The sequence below is a fragment of the Hyla sarda genome, chromosome 1, assembly GCF_029499605.1.
Source record: "Hyla sarda isolate aHylSar1 chromosome 1, aHylSar1.hap1, whole genome shotgun sequence".
Lineage (NCBI taxonomy): Eukaryota > Metazoa > Chordata > Amphibia > Anura > Hylidae > Hyla > Hyla sarda.
Window position 1 is genome coordinate 348,852,459 of NC_079189.1, and position 13,157 is coordinate 348,865,615.

At 43.0% G+C, this 13,157-nt stretch overlaps 1 protein-coding gene across 2 annotated transcripts in view; it reads left to right on the plus strand.

The window, feature by feature from the left end:
* TTC39B (tetratricopeptide repeat domain 39B) overlaps window positions 1-13,157 on the plus strand; it is a 170,674-nt gene that overhangs the window by 131,318 nt on the left and 26,199 nt on the right. For both annotated transcript variants that reach the window (XM_056521134.1, XM_056521141.1), the window contains 4 exons: window positions 5,569-5,633; window positions 5,735-5,840; window positions 6,052-6,117; window positions 9,842-9,950. In XM_056521134.1, coding sequence (XP_056377109.1) covers window positions 5,569-5,633; window positions 5,735-5,840; window positions 6,052-6,117; window positions 9,842-9,950 — 346 coding nt within the window. The remainder of the gene's footprint in view (window positions 1-5,568; window positions 5,634-5,734; window positions 5,841-6,051; window positions 6,118-9,841; window positions 9,951-13,157) is intronic.

Consider the following 13,157-nt stretch of genomic DNA (forward strand, 5'->3'; position numbering starts at 1 on the left):
GTGGGGTGGGGGGAGCTGCCTAATATTGGGGGGGGGGGGGGAGCTGCCTTATATTTTGAGGGGAACTGCCTGATATTGTTGGGGGGGAGCTGCCTAATATTGTGGGGGGGGGGGGGGGAGCTGCCTAATATTGTGGGGGGAGCTGTCTAATATTGTTGGGGGGGAACTGCCTGATATTGTTGGGGGGGGGGGGCTGCCTAATATTGTGGGGGGGGGGAGCTGCCTAATATTGTGGGGGGAGCTGCCTAATATTGTGGGGGGGGAGCTGCCTAATATTGTGTGGGGGGAGCTGTCTAATATTGTTGGGGGGAGCTGTCTAATATTGTTGGGGGGAGCTGTCTAATATTGTTGGGGGGGAGCTGTCTAATATTGTTGGGGGGGAGCTGTCTAATATTGTTGGGGGGGAGCTGTCTAATATTGTTGGGGGGGAGCTGCCTAATATTGTTGGGGGGAGCTGCCTAATATTGTTGGAGGGAGCTGCCTAATATTGTGGGGGGGGGGGAGCTGCCTAATATTGTGGGGGGGGGGGAGCTGCCTAATATTGTGGGGGGAGCTGCCTACTATTGTGGGGAACCTGCCTACTATTGTGGGGGAACTGCTGACCTAATGTGGGAACTGCCTACTATTGTTGAGGGGAGCTGCCTACTATTGTGGGGAACCTGCCTACTATTGTGGGGGAAATGCTGACCTAATTTGGGAACCTGCCTACTGTTGTGGGGGAGCTGCCTACTATTGCGGGGGAGCTGCCTACTATTGCGGAGGAGCTGCCTACTATTGCGGGGGAGCTGGCAATCTAATGTGGGGGAGCTGGCAATCTAATGTGGGGGAATCTAATCTAATCTAATGAGCGGAGCGCTGCATTTTACCAGAAGACGGGGAGAAGTCATTTTCGGTATCTGTTTCGGCCGGACATTTTTTTTTATTTCGGTTTCGTTTCGGTTCTGAAATTTCCATTTCGGTGCACCTCTAATAGATATGTATATTAACTCAATGTGTGTATGTTCCAGCATAGTGTCCAAACCACTAAAAATATTAACATGAAAAATGGCACACATGTTACTTATATGTCAACAACAAACATAGTATATGTAATTTAACCCTTACTCACCCCCGTTTGCCAGGGTTGAGGTTTTTGTTTAAAGTCCCATACAAGTCCTATGGGAAATATATTACTGCTTAACTTCCAAACGCTGGAGATATTTCGATAATACTTGGTCACATGTTACTTATATGTCCTCTTAAAATATAGGATAGTTAATTTAACCCTTAACTACCCTCCATTTGTGGGGTCGGGTTTTTTGTTTAAAGTCCCATGCAAATCAATGGGAAATGTATGTTCCCGCATAACTTCCTTACAGCTTGAGATATTTCAATAATACCTGGTACATATATTACTTACCGTATTTATCGGGGTATACCACGCACCGGCCTATAACACGCACCCTCATTTTACCAAGGATATTTGGGTAAAATAAGTTTTTTACACAAATATCCATGGTAAAATGAGGGTGCGTATGTGCGCGTGTATACCCAGATACACCCCCAGGAAAGGCAGGGGGAGAGAGGCCGTCGCTGCCCGCTTCTCTCCCCCTGCCTTTCCTGGGGTCTAGAGCCCTGCTGCCGGCCCTTCTCTCCCCCTGGCTATCAGCGCCGCTGCCCGTTCTGTCCCCCTGACTATCGGTGCCGGCGCCGACAGCCAGGGGGAGAGAAGGGCCAGCGGCACCCATTGCCGGCGCCGCTGCCCCTTTGCCTCCCCCATCCCCGGTGGCATAATTACCTGGGTCGGGTCCGCGCTGCTGCAGGCCTCCGGTGTGCGTCCCCTGCGTCATTGCTATGCACTGCGCGGCGAATGACGTCAGTGCGCCGTGCCGTGCATAGCAACGACGCAGGGGACGCACGCCGGAGGCCTGCAGCAGCGCGGACCCGACCCTGGTAATTATGCCACCGGGGATGGGGGGAGGCAACGGGGCAGCGGCGCCGGCAATGGGTGCCGCTGCCCCTTCTCTCCCCCTGACTGTCGGCGCCGCTTCTCTCCCCCTGGCTATCGGCGCCGGCACCGATAGTCAGGGGGACAGAACGGGCAGCGGTGCTGATAGCCAGGGGGAGAGAAGGGCCGGCAGCAGGGCTCTAGACCCCAGGAAAGGCAGGGGGAGAGAAGCGGGCAGCGACGGCCTCTCTCCCCCTGCCTTTCCTGGGGGTGTATCGGCGTATAACACGCACATAGACTTTAGGCAAAAAATTTTAGCCTAAAAAGTGCGTGTTATACGCCGATAAATACGGTATATGTCAAATAAAGAGTTAAATTAACAGTTACCTACACCCTTATATAAAGTCAAAAGCTTCCTCCTTTTGTTGATTTACCTCCCCAACAAGGATTTGGAAGGAAAAACCAGGCAATGCCGGGTACTCAGCGTGTGTGTGTGTGTGTGTATAATCTCTCAACGTGTGTGTATGTTCCAGCATCACTTCCAAACCACTAAATATATTAACAAAACTTGGTACACATGTTACTTATATGTCAACAGCAAACATAGGATAGGTAATTTTTACCCTTACTCGCCCCCATTTGCGAGTGTCTTTTTTTTTTTTTTTTTAAAGTCCCATACAGGTCTATGTTATATGTCTATAGGTTACTGCATAACTTCCAAACAGCTGGAGATATTTCGATAATACTTGGTCACATGTTACTTATATGTCAAATAAAAATATGTAATAGTTTAAATTAACCCCTAACCTGCCCCCATATGTGAAGGAAGGGTTTTTTGTTTAAAGTCCCATTACTCCACACCCACTTTATTTTCAGCTTATACTATCTTTACCACAACACAGCCCCACCTGAGGATGGGATATGAGGATTAGATATGGGGACTGGCTAGGAGGATGGGATATGAGAATTAGAAATGAGGATTAGCTATGAGGTTGAAATATGGGGTCAAGATATGAGAAGGAAATATGAGGACAGGATGTGAGGTCGGAATAAGAGGAGGGGATTTGGGGTCGGGAGTTAGGGATGGGATATGAGGACAAAACCTTCCTCCTTTGTCGCTTTTCCTCCCCCTCAAGCATAAGGTAGGAAAAAACGGGCAGCGCCGGTTACTCAGCTAGCTTATGCATATAGTATATAAGTCACTGTTCTTACGTTGAGCGCCACTACTAAGAGCTATTAATATAAGAAACAACGCGTTTCGAGCTATTTTATTATTTTTTTTTTCTTTTTGGTTCATGTTTTAATCTGCTATCATTAAACATGAAGTTTTATTCAAATTTTTTCCTGTGGAGAGCAGGACAAAGCCCTTCTTGTCATTTTGGATGTATCACAGGAGACTGCCCGCTCAGGCCGAGCCCCCACTACTTGAATGTACAGTTTTGTCTGTTGGAACCTGTTCACATTGGTGTGGTGAGCTGAACTGTGATGAGCTGAGCACCCTAAAAGGTGTATTAGGTGTAGTATGCCAAGGAATGGTTTGGTTTTTGGGGAGGTTTAAAATTTAGTAGAATTTGTATGTTGGAAAGGTACGTTAGGGTAAAATAATGAGAAATAAAAACTGGATAAAAACATAATACATTTAGAACTCCTATAGACTTATGGTAGGCCTTGAAGCATTCCTTAATGCAGAGGCCTCAGTGATCAGGGCAGGTGTCACTCTGTGTGTGGTGGTGTCCTTCATTATAACCCTTTTATGATAAACTCTACATATTTTGGGAGACCTTCATTTCTTTCCAATGTGGGGGACCTCACCTGGAAAGTCTTGGCCTTTTGACGATCCGGGTACCTTCAATTCCAAAGGTACTTGAGCCGCCTTCTTCCTGGTCTATGGGTTACCAAAGCTTTAGAATACCACATTTTCATCTGGAAATGTACACTACCACCTTTTTGTACCATGCCCTGGTTTCGTGCATGGCACTATATGGTTTTTAAAACTTGATCCGAGAGATCATCTCCTCCTACATGCTTATTGTAGTCCACAATACAACTAGGTTTGAGGACCATTGTAGTGGTACCTCACACAGGGACAGCAGTGGCAGTGCTACAGTTACTGGGAATTGTCCTTATATATGACCAGTAACGGGGTTTTCTCTAGTAAGGGCCCTGCTTTAACCCCTAGGGTTCTGCATTTGGATGAACTATGATTTGATTTTTCTGCACAGTGCTACAAGCTGCACAGGCTCTGACAGAGAGGGTCTTGAAGAGAGGGATGCTTATATAAAAGTTATCCATGTAGAGGTGGTAACCTTGATCCAGCAGAAGGCACATCAATTCCTACACAATTTTCCCACGAATTCTAAGGATGGTATTTTTGGATGCCTTAAAACGTACCTGTGGCATGGTTAAATTGTAGAAGTGTGTTGTAGACAACATATTCACTCCAGTATTGCCAAATAATCACAGCGATCCTAGAGGTGGCATCACTGCCACCTCCCATCTGAAACTCAAGGGTAATTGGTGCTGTTAGATAATGGACGTACATGTGGGCCCTAGGAGCCTGGAATTTAGCACACCAGGACCAACATATACTTCTGCATCTAACCACAAATTGATCGTGCACCCGGACATACACGTATGTCGTGAATGTTTTAGAAGTTCCAGGCTTCCCTGGCATACATATACGTCCATTGTCCTTTTTTTAAGGGCTTGTCTGTTCAGACATTGGTGGCATATCCCTAGGCTACATCTCCAGGTTCCTTTTGTTCACTGGCCAGACCACTGTAAGAGATCTAGGGATCAGCTAATGAATTACCTGATTGGATCTTTTGTGCGGCCAATAAAATCATCATCAGCCGCACATTGCCTGTTAACAGCAGATATGAAGCATACTTTGATTTCCTTAAGTAGGCGCATTGAACAATGCAGCACAAGGAATGAGCACTGTTTCTCCTTTCTAATTGTGAATGTCTCCATTTATTTTTGTATACTATTGAGGAGCAGCCGTCCTGCCTTAGCTGTGTTTAACAGCATTTAGAGAGATGCTTTATGGCTGTGGGTTTAGTTATTTTGAGAGGACAGCAATATTTAAAAACAGTTATACAGGTACACTCATTATTTTATTGTAGCAGAGTGTCATTTAATCAGTGTTGGCACATGGGCAAAGGGGGTAAGTATTCTCCTTATGGAGACACCATTTCTAGTCTGTGAAGATACAAATGCCATTAGCGCTCCACTGGGCATTCTGGGAAAAGGGAATATGCAAAGCAGCTTATCTCCCCACCTTCACAGGTAGCATTCCCTAAATATTAGTCTCCATTTAGAGATTGGGGTTTTATGCCAAGCCAGAATTCTCTCCAGAAGGGAGATGACCCATCTACATACAACATTGTTTTGGGATGTTGCCCCTCGTCAGTACAGAGCGGAGTGTTGTGGCTTGGCTGGTGAGAGGCCTGTCACATAAAAAAAATAATACAATATTTACAAAAAATGTGAGGGGTGGACTTATTGGACTCACTGTATATTTTAGTGGCTTTGTAGTGGGGCCAGCAATCCATATACTCTTTGTATAGTTAAATGCGTTTTAATGTAGTGACAAAGTTTTTTTTTTTTTTTTTTTTTTCATGAATATGGAATTTTTCCAGGATGAAAACATGATCAACTTCATTAAAGGCGGACTCAAAATAAGGACAAGTTACCAAATTTACAAGTAAGTAATGTCTGTAAATTTTGATTCTAATTTTCAATTTTTATTATTTTTTGTCCTGTTAGTAAATTGTAATACATTTCTTGGTGTTTTGCACCCTGTAGAGAATGCCATCAATTGCTCTCATCATTGACTCAAGATAATAACTCAAGTGACACTCAGCATCAGTTTGATGGCGGAGTTAAATTAGGCATAGGGGCCTTTAATTTGGTAAGTATTTTGGCAACATTTTATTTGTAGTGATGTAACTATGTATGATATTCTCCAAACTTAAAAAGTGTGTCTTTTTAAAATTTCACCCACCTGATCACCTCTAGACCTTCTTCGGGGTACTGACTTACAATTTTATTTTGTTTACAGTATATGCTGGTTGTTTTTTCATGATCTCACATTCTGTTTTTGCCTGTTTTTGTTTTTCCAGATGCTTTCTCTCTTACCTTCAAAGATTCTTAGGTTGTTGGAATTCATTGGTTTTTCTGGAAACAGGGTGACTGATTTTCTTTTAATATATTTTTTTAGAGAATGCCATGACTTTGACAAACGTATGACCCTAGCATGTGGGAAAAAAAGCTAAAGAGGACTAGGGCTTTGACATTACAATGATAGGACAATATTGGAGTAATGTCTTGCAGTTGTCAAATTTTGTATAAATAGAAAAAGAAATCTAGTACAGAAAACATGTATGCAAGGCAGGTTTTATATAAAACACTTGGCAAAAAGAAAAGTAGAACTGTATATACGTGTGATAATACAAGAATATGGGTGCACTACTGTGGTAGATGTAAACAATACATTGGCTATCCCTCAACACTGATGTTAAAATTGAGACATTCGCCAGTGTATCCTTATATGAAGGACACACCAGAGCCCGCACACCAACGCCAAGGTTTCTCAATTTGGTGCGAGACCTAACGCTAGTCCTACCTGTGCTTGATAAACAGAACAGGGGCCAGTGGGCAATTACGGCAGCATTCGGCTGGCTCACAACTTCCTTCCAGATACCCTCCAGTGTTACTACGCACACATGCAATGGGAGGAGGGAGGCAAGCTGCAAGCCCCACCTGAGTTGGCTATTATGGGTGCCTGGCCTCACAGGTGCTACCTTAATGCTACCTGGTAGATATTCAAGGCGCATTAATGTTGGAGTCTACACACCTCCAAATTTAAAATTTAAACAAACAACAAAAAACGTGGTCTCAAATGGCTGGAAGTGCTCAACCCCAAATGCGGTTGTGCATTTATACTGGGGGAGCAGATCCTGCCCTTGTAGTCCGTTGCTAGGGGCGATCCCCAGCATAAAAATGCATACAATGGAGGATGCCTGCAGCGGACTACAAGTGCCACAATAGAATCCTACACCAGATAAACGGTGTGGATATGTAACAATTAGAATACAATACAAGAATATGGGTGCACTACTGTGGTAGATGTAAACAATACATTGGCTATCCCTCAACACTGATGTTAAAATTGAGACATTCGCCAGTGTATCCTTATATGAAGGACACACCAGAGCCCGCACACCAACGCCAAGGTTTCTCAATTTGGTGCGAGACCTAACGCTAGTCCTACCTGTGCTTGATAAACAGTATATACGTGTGTACAGCTTTTTGGGGTGGTCGTATTTGGGTGTTTCCAAGCCCTTGGTGCACTGTGACATCCGGATGACCTCTGCATGGTAATGCATCCTCCCCTCTGCAGAGTGGAGCTCCATTCTGCTGCAGAAGAGGCTCAGCACAGGGGTGGGGAGTCATTGCCATGAAGATGCCTGTTGGACAAAACTGTGCACCAAGCTCCACATTTGCATATCAAATACCGGGGATTATCAAAAACTGTAAGCACAAAGCATGGAGCGGTATGTATGATTTTCATTAGTGTCACCCACACTACAAGCCTGTACAGGTAAGTGCGGGTAATACTGATGACAGATTACCTTTAAAGAAAATTAACAGATACTAATACAGAAAATGCAAGTACTTTAAAGGGGTACTTTGGTCGAAAAAAAAAATCTTAATCCTTCCAGTACTCCACAGGAAATTGACTAGTTCTTTTCAGTCTGACCACAGGGCTCTCTGCTGACACCTCTGTCCATGTCGGGAACTGTCCAGAGCAAGAAAGGTTTGATATGGGGATTTGCTTCTACTCTGGATAGTTCCTGATGCAGACAGAGGTATCGGCAAAGAGCACTGTGGTCAGAAAGAAAAGAACTACACAACTTCCTCTGTAGAATACAGCAGTACTGGAAGAATTAAGATTTTTTTATATAAGTTATTTACACATCTGTTTTAACTTTATGGAAGCAGTTGATATGAAAAAAAATAGTTTTCTACCGGAGTACCCCTTTAAATATAAAAAAAAAAAAAAACGCTAGAAGCTGAAAATCACTTATACATAGAGGACCACAGCTTCTTCAGGGTCCTGTACAGATCACACAGGCCACGAGAATAACATTGAGCCACCCACACCTGGTGTGCAAAGGAGCAGCTCATCCTGACACACGTTAAGAGCAGTAACAAAACATGTCCAATCTCCCTACTGGGTGTATGATACGTGCATAATGGGGGCCCCTCCCCTTTCTAAAGGGAAATGTCAGGAAGTGTGTGTCTGCGCAAAATTAATGAAATGCCCTGCAACCATTTAATACGTTTGGAGCACTAACACATTAGCACCTCACAAAGTAAAGGTGGACAGTAATGCTCTATACTGTAGTATAACTGCTACTAGATCAGTGTATGCACTTTAGTAATGCAGGGGATTTAACAGTACAATAGCCACTCCGTTTAGATTTTCCAGCCACCTAAACATACTGCAGACTGGGATTATCTGTAGCATTGTATATTCAGTATGACTTTGTTACATTTTGTGACCTGAAACTTATTAAGCAGCCACCACTTGAGCGAGAATTTAAAGGGGTACTCCGGTGAAAACCTTTTTTTTTTTTTTTTTTTTTTTTTTTTTTTTTTTTTTTTTAAATCAACTGGTGCCAGAAAGTTACAGATTTGTAAATTACTTCTATTAAAAAATCTTAATCCTTCCTGAACTTATTAGCTGCTGAATACTACAGTGGGAATTATTTTCCGTTTGAAGCAGAGCTCTCTGCTGACATCATGAGCACAGTTCTCTCTGCTGACATCTCTGTCCATTTTAGGAACTGTCCAGGGTAAAAGGAAATCCCCATAGCAAACATATGCTGTTCTGGACAGTTCTTAAAATGGACAGAGATGTCAGCAGAGAGCACTGTGTTTATGATGTCAGCAGACAGCTCTGTGTTTCAAAAATAAAAGAATTTCCGCTGTAGTATTCAGCAGCTAATAAGTACAGGAAGGATTAATATTTTTTAATGGAAACAAATCTGTTTAACTTTCTGGCACCAGTTGATTTATAAAAAAAAAAAGTTTTTCACCGGAGTACCCCTTTAAGCATACAGCTTAATGTTATACTTACCAATAATTAGTTATGAGTGGCATAGGCCATATTCAAATTCGCAATATTTTGAGAATATATGGCCGAATATTCGTCCTATATTCACAAAATTTGCATATTCGCTATGTTCGTTCTTTTTTTTCATGCGAAAATTCGGAATGAAATTTGCATAGTGCTCATGTGCAATTATATCTTTCACCTAAAAGAAGGGAGGGATCAATGTCCTCTGACTGAAGGTGCCAATATTTGCGAATATTTGCATATTCGCTAAAAAAAAAAAAAATATTCGTCGTTACGAATATTTTTCACTATATTCTAAATATTCGGGAAATCGCGAAGTGCCGATATTGGTGGTAAAAATTAGCATTTTGAATTTTCATGCTCAACACTACCAATAATATAGTAAGCAGTAAGCTCCCTTTTGTGGGGGTTGTGGACTGTTAGAATGTGTAAATCTACATGTCTAGATGTAAATAGCTGTTTGTGCCGGCACTGCATTAGATAAAATAAGCTTTGACCATGATCAACTAGGTATTTTTAGCCACATTCTCAGCTTTGTCAGCGTAAACTTTTTATACTGAAAATAAATCACCATGTATAAAAAGATAGCAACTTGTGCTCTGAGTCTAATCTAAAAATTCATGTGCATGAAGAACTTGTCCATTGGATAAGCAGATGTCTGGCACAGCTGCCATAAATATGAAGCGTCTTTATTCCAAAAAATGGTACAGTACTGAGCATTGCTGTATGGTGCACCTTTGTGGTAATCATTTTACTGTATCTTGTAGGAGCTGGGCCTTTTCCAACTGAGAGAAGGAGCTTCTGGAACCAGTCTAAGAGCCATCCTATGTGTCCTCACACTCCTCTTCTATCATGCCTACGTGTCATTAATACTTGGTAAGCTTCCCTAAAGTACCTGTTTAAATGGTCACCAACGCACTCTCATTGAGTGTATGTTTACACGTCTAGATTATATGTGGATTGTCTTCTTAAAATTTTCTAATGGTAAGTTGATGGTGATATCTGTTGCAAAATATGCACGTGTGAAGGTACCTGAGGCTGTAATAGTACTGAAATTCTTCTAGATCTGTTCTAGATATGCTAATTATTAAAGGGAAACTATCTCTCTAGTTTAATCCTGCCTGAACTATGGTCAGCATGATACACTCACAGGGACCCTTAACACAGAGAAGTGCTCTGAGTGGTTGCATAGTTTCAGAGTAATCCTGTTTAGAGCTAGCTCGGGAAAAGGGCTATAAGTAATTGGGCTGATCCCCAGCCCTGATTGATAGCTGTGTATATGGACATGTGCCAGTCAGGGAGCCAGGACCACCAGATGACTTTGAGCACTTTTCTTGGCCAAGTTCTATATATGATTACTTTAAAATTTATGGAAATTACTCTGGTGCAGCCATCTCTGTCGATGTCCCATGGTGCCTGTGGTTCGGCAGCATTAAACTAGTGAAAAGTTCCCTTTTAAGCACAAACTATATCACCATTTGAATTATTGAGTTATTAGGATTTTTCATATTTTGTACATCTGTTATTGTGGTTTAATGTTTAGTTAGGTGCACATAGTTTCCCCTACCTCCTTTTTTGTTTTTTTTATACCTTAGATCAGGGGTCCTCAAACTTTTAAAACAGGGGGCCAGTTCACGGTCCCTCAGACCGTTGGAGGGCCGGACTATAGTTAAAGAAAAAAAAAAAAACTATGAACAAATTCCTATGCACACTGTATATAGCTTATTTTGAAGTGAAGAAATAAGATAGCAGTTCCCCCACATTAGGTGCAGTACAGTTCCCCCACATTAGGTGCCGTATAGTCCACCACATTAGGTTGGCAGTATAGTTCCCCCCACATTAGGTTGTAGTTCCCCTACATTAGGTTGTATTCCCGTCCCGTCCCCCCCCCCCCCCCACATTAGGTGCAGTATAGTTCGCCCACATTAGGTTGTAGTTCCCCCACATTGGGTGCAGTATAGTCCCCCACATTACGTTGGCAGTATAGTTCCCCCCCCCCCCCCCCCCCACATTAGGTGCAATATAGTCCACCACATTAGGCTTGCAGTAGGTTTCCCCCACATTAGGCTGGCAGTATGTTCCCCCACATTACGTTGGCAGTATAGTCCACCACATAAGGCTGGCAGTATGTTCCCCCACATTAGGTGCAATATAGTCCCCCACATTAGGCCGACAGCATAGTTCCCCCCACATTAGGTGCAATATAGTCCCCCACGTTAGGCTGGGAGTATAGTCCCCCCATATTACGTTTGCAATATAGTCCCCCACATTAAGCTGGAAGTATGTTCCCCCACATTAGGTGCAATATAGTCCCCCACATTAGGCTGGCAGTATGTTCCCCCACATTAGGTGCAATATAGTCCCCCACATTAGGCCGGCAGCATAGTCCCCCCACATTAGGTGCAATATAGTCCCCTACATTAGGCTGGCAGTATGTTCCCCCACATTAGGTGCAATATGGTCCCCCACATTACGTTGGCAGTATAGTCCCCCCACAATAGGTGCAATATAATCCCCTACATTAGGCTGGCAGTATGTTCCCCCACAGACATACAGCCTCCAGCCATACAGTGTATGGCTGGAGGCTGTATGTCTGTGTACTGCCCCACTTCAGTGTTCCAATCACCGCTCCTCCGGTCCGGCCATAGCGGGATCGGTGGTCTGAACACAGAAGCTGACATGCCGCTGGTAAACACTTACCAACTGCCAGCGCGCGTCCTTCTTGCTTCTTCTCCGCTCCTCCGCACTCCGTTGCCATGGGTGCACGCATGGGACGTCGGCGACGTCCCTGCGTGCGCTAGCTCCCGGCGGTCCCTGCGTTTTTAAAGTAAACACGGGGCCACAGGGACTTAACAGAGGCGTCCCTGTGTACCGAAAGAATCTTTCGGAACACAGGGATGTCCCGAGGCAAAAACACCTGGCAGGCCGGGTAAATGCACTCCACAGGCCGCATGTGGCCTGCGGGCCATAGTTTGAGGACCCCTGCCTTAGATAGTGAAAGCTTACTTTCAAATGTAGTCTGAGTTTACAATTTCTCTAGTACAAAAGGATAGCAGCAGTCAGTTTTGTGTTTTTTTTCTTTTTTTAAAGTTTGCAACATTTCTACAAACAGACCTCAAATGGGGTAAAAAATGTGCTGCTAAATTTATTTTCACTGGATTGCCAAGATGTTGGGGCCACACTGAGCTTTTTTTCGTCTTAAATACAATAGCATATACAGTATAAAATATTCATATGTTCCCATATGATCCCCAACAGGAAGCTGCTAACAAGCTGCAACTAACCCCTTCATGACCCAGCTATATATTTTTTTTCTGGCTCATGTTTTTTTTTCCTCCTTACCTTCGAAGACCCATAACTTTTTACTTTTCGACTGACAGTTTTATTAGGGCTTATTTTCTGTACTTTCCACTGATACACTTTTTTTTTTATTTTTTTATAATACAATGTATTACAAAGCCAGAAAATAATTATATGTAGGGAAAGTATGATCACAATGATGCCAGACTTGAATAATTTTAGCTTTTTTATGGTTAAAAAAAAATTAACCTTGAAAAATTTTATAAAAACTTTGTTCATTACCATGTTCTCACCCCTATAACTTAATTTTTTTTTTACATATGGAGCGGTTTTAGGGTTTGTTTTTTGCACCATGAGCTGTACTTTGTACCACTGGCTTTTTGATCACTTTTTATTACATTGTTTGTACAGTGTTTTGAACTTTATGATTTTAACTTTTATTAGGGGAGGGATTTTTTATATTTAAAAAAACAATTTTTTTGTACTTTTTCTATACACTTTTTGGTCCCCCTAGGGGCCTATCATAAGCCATCATCAGATGGCTTACATAGATCAATGTAATGCTATTGCATTACATTGATCTATGAAATCTGTGCTCGATTGCTAAGGGCTGCCAAAGGGAGCCTAAAGCAATCACAGAGCCAGGGAAGATGCCGAGGACAAGGTAAGGCCTTGGGCTTCCCTAGCAACCCATAGCCCCCATGCGATTACATCACGGGGTGGCTATGGGACCACTAGACACCAGGGAATAGTGGCATTTAATGTTTAAATGCTGTGATCTGT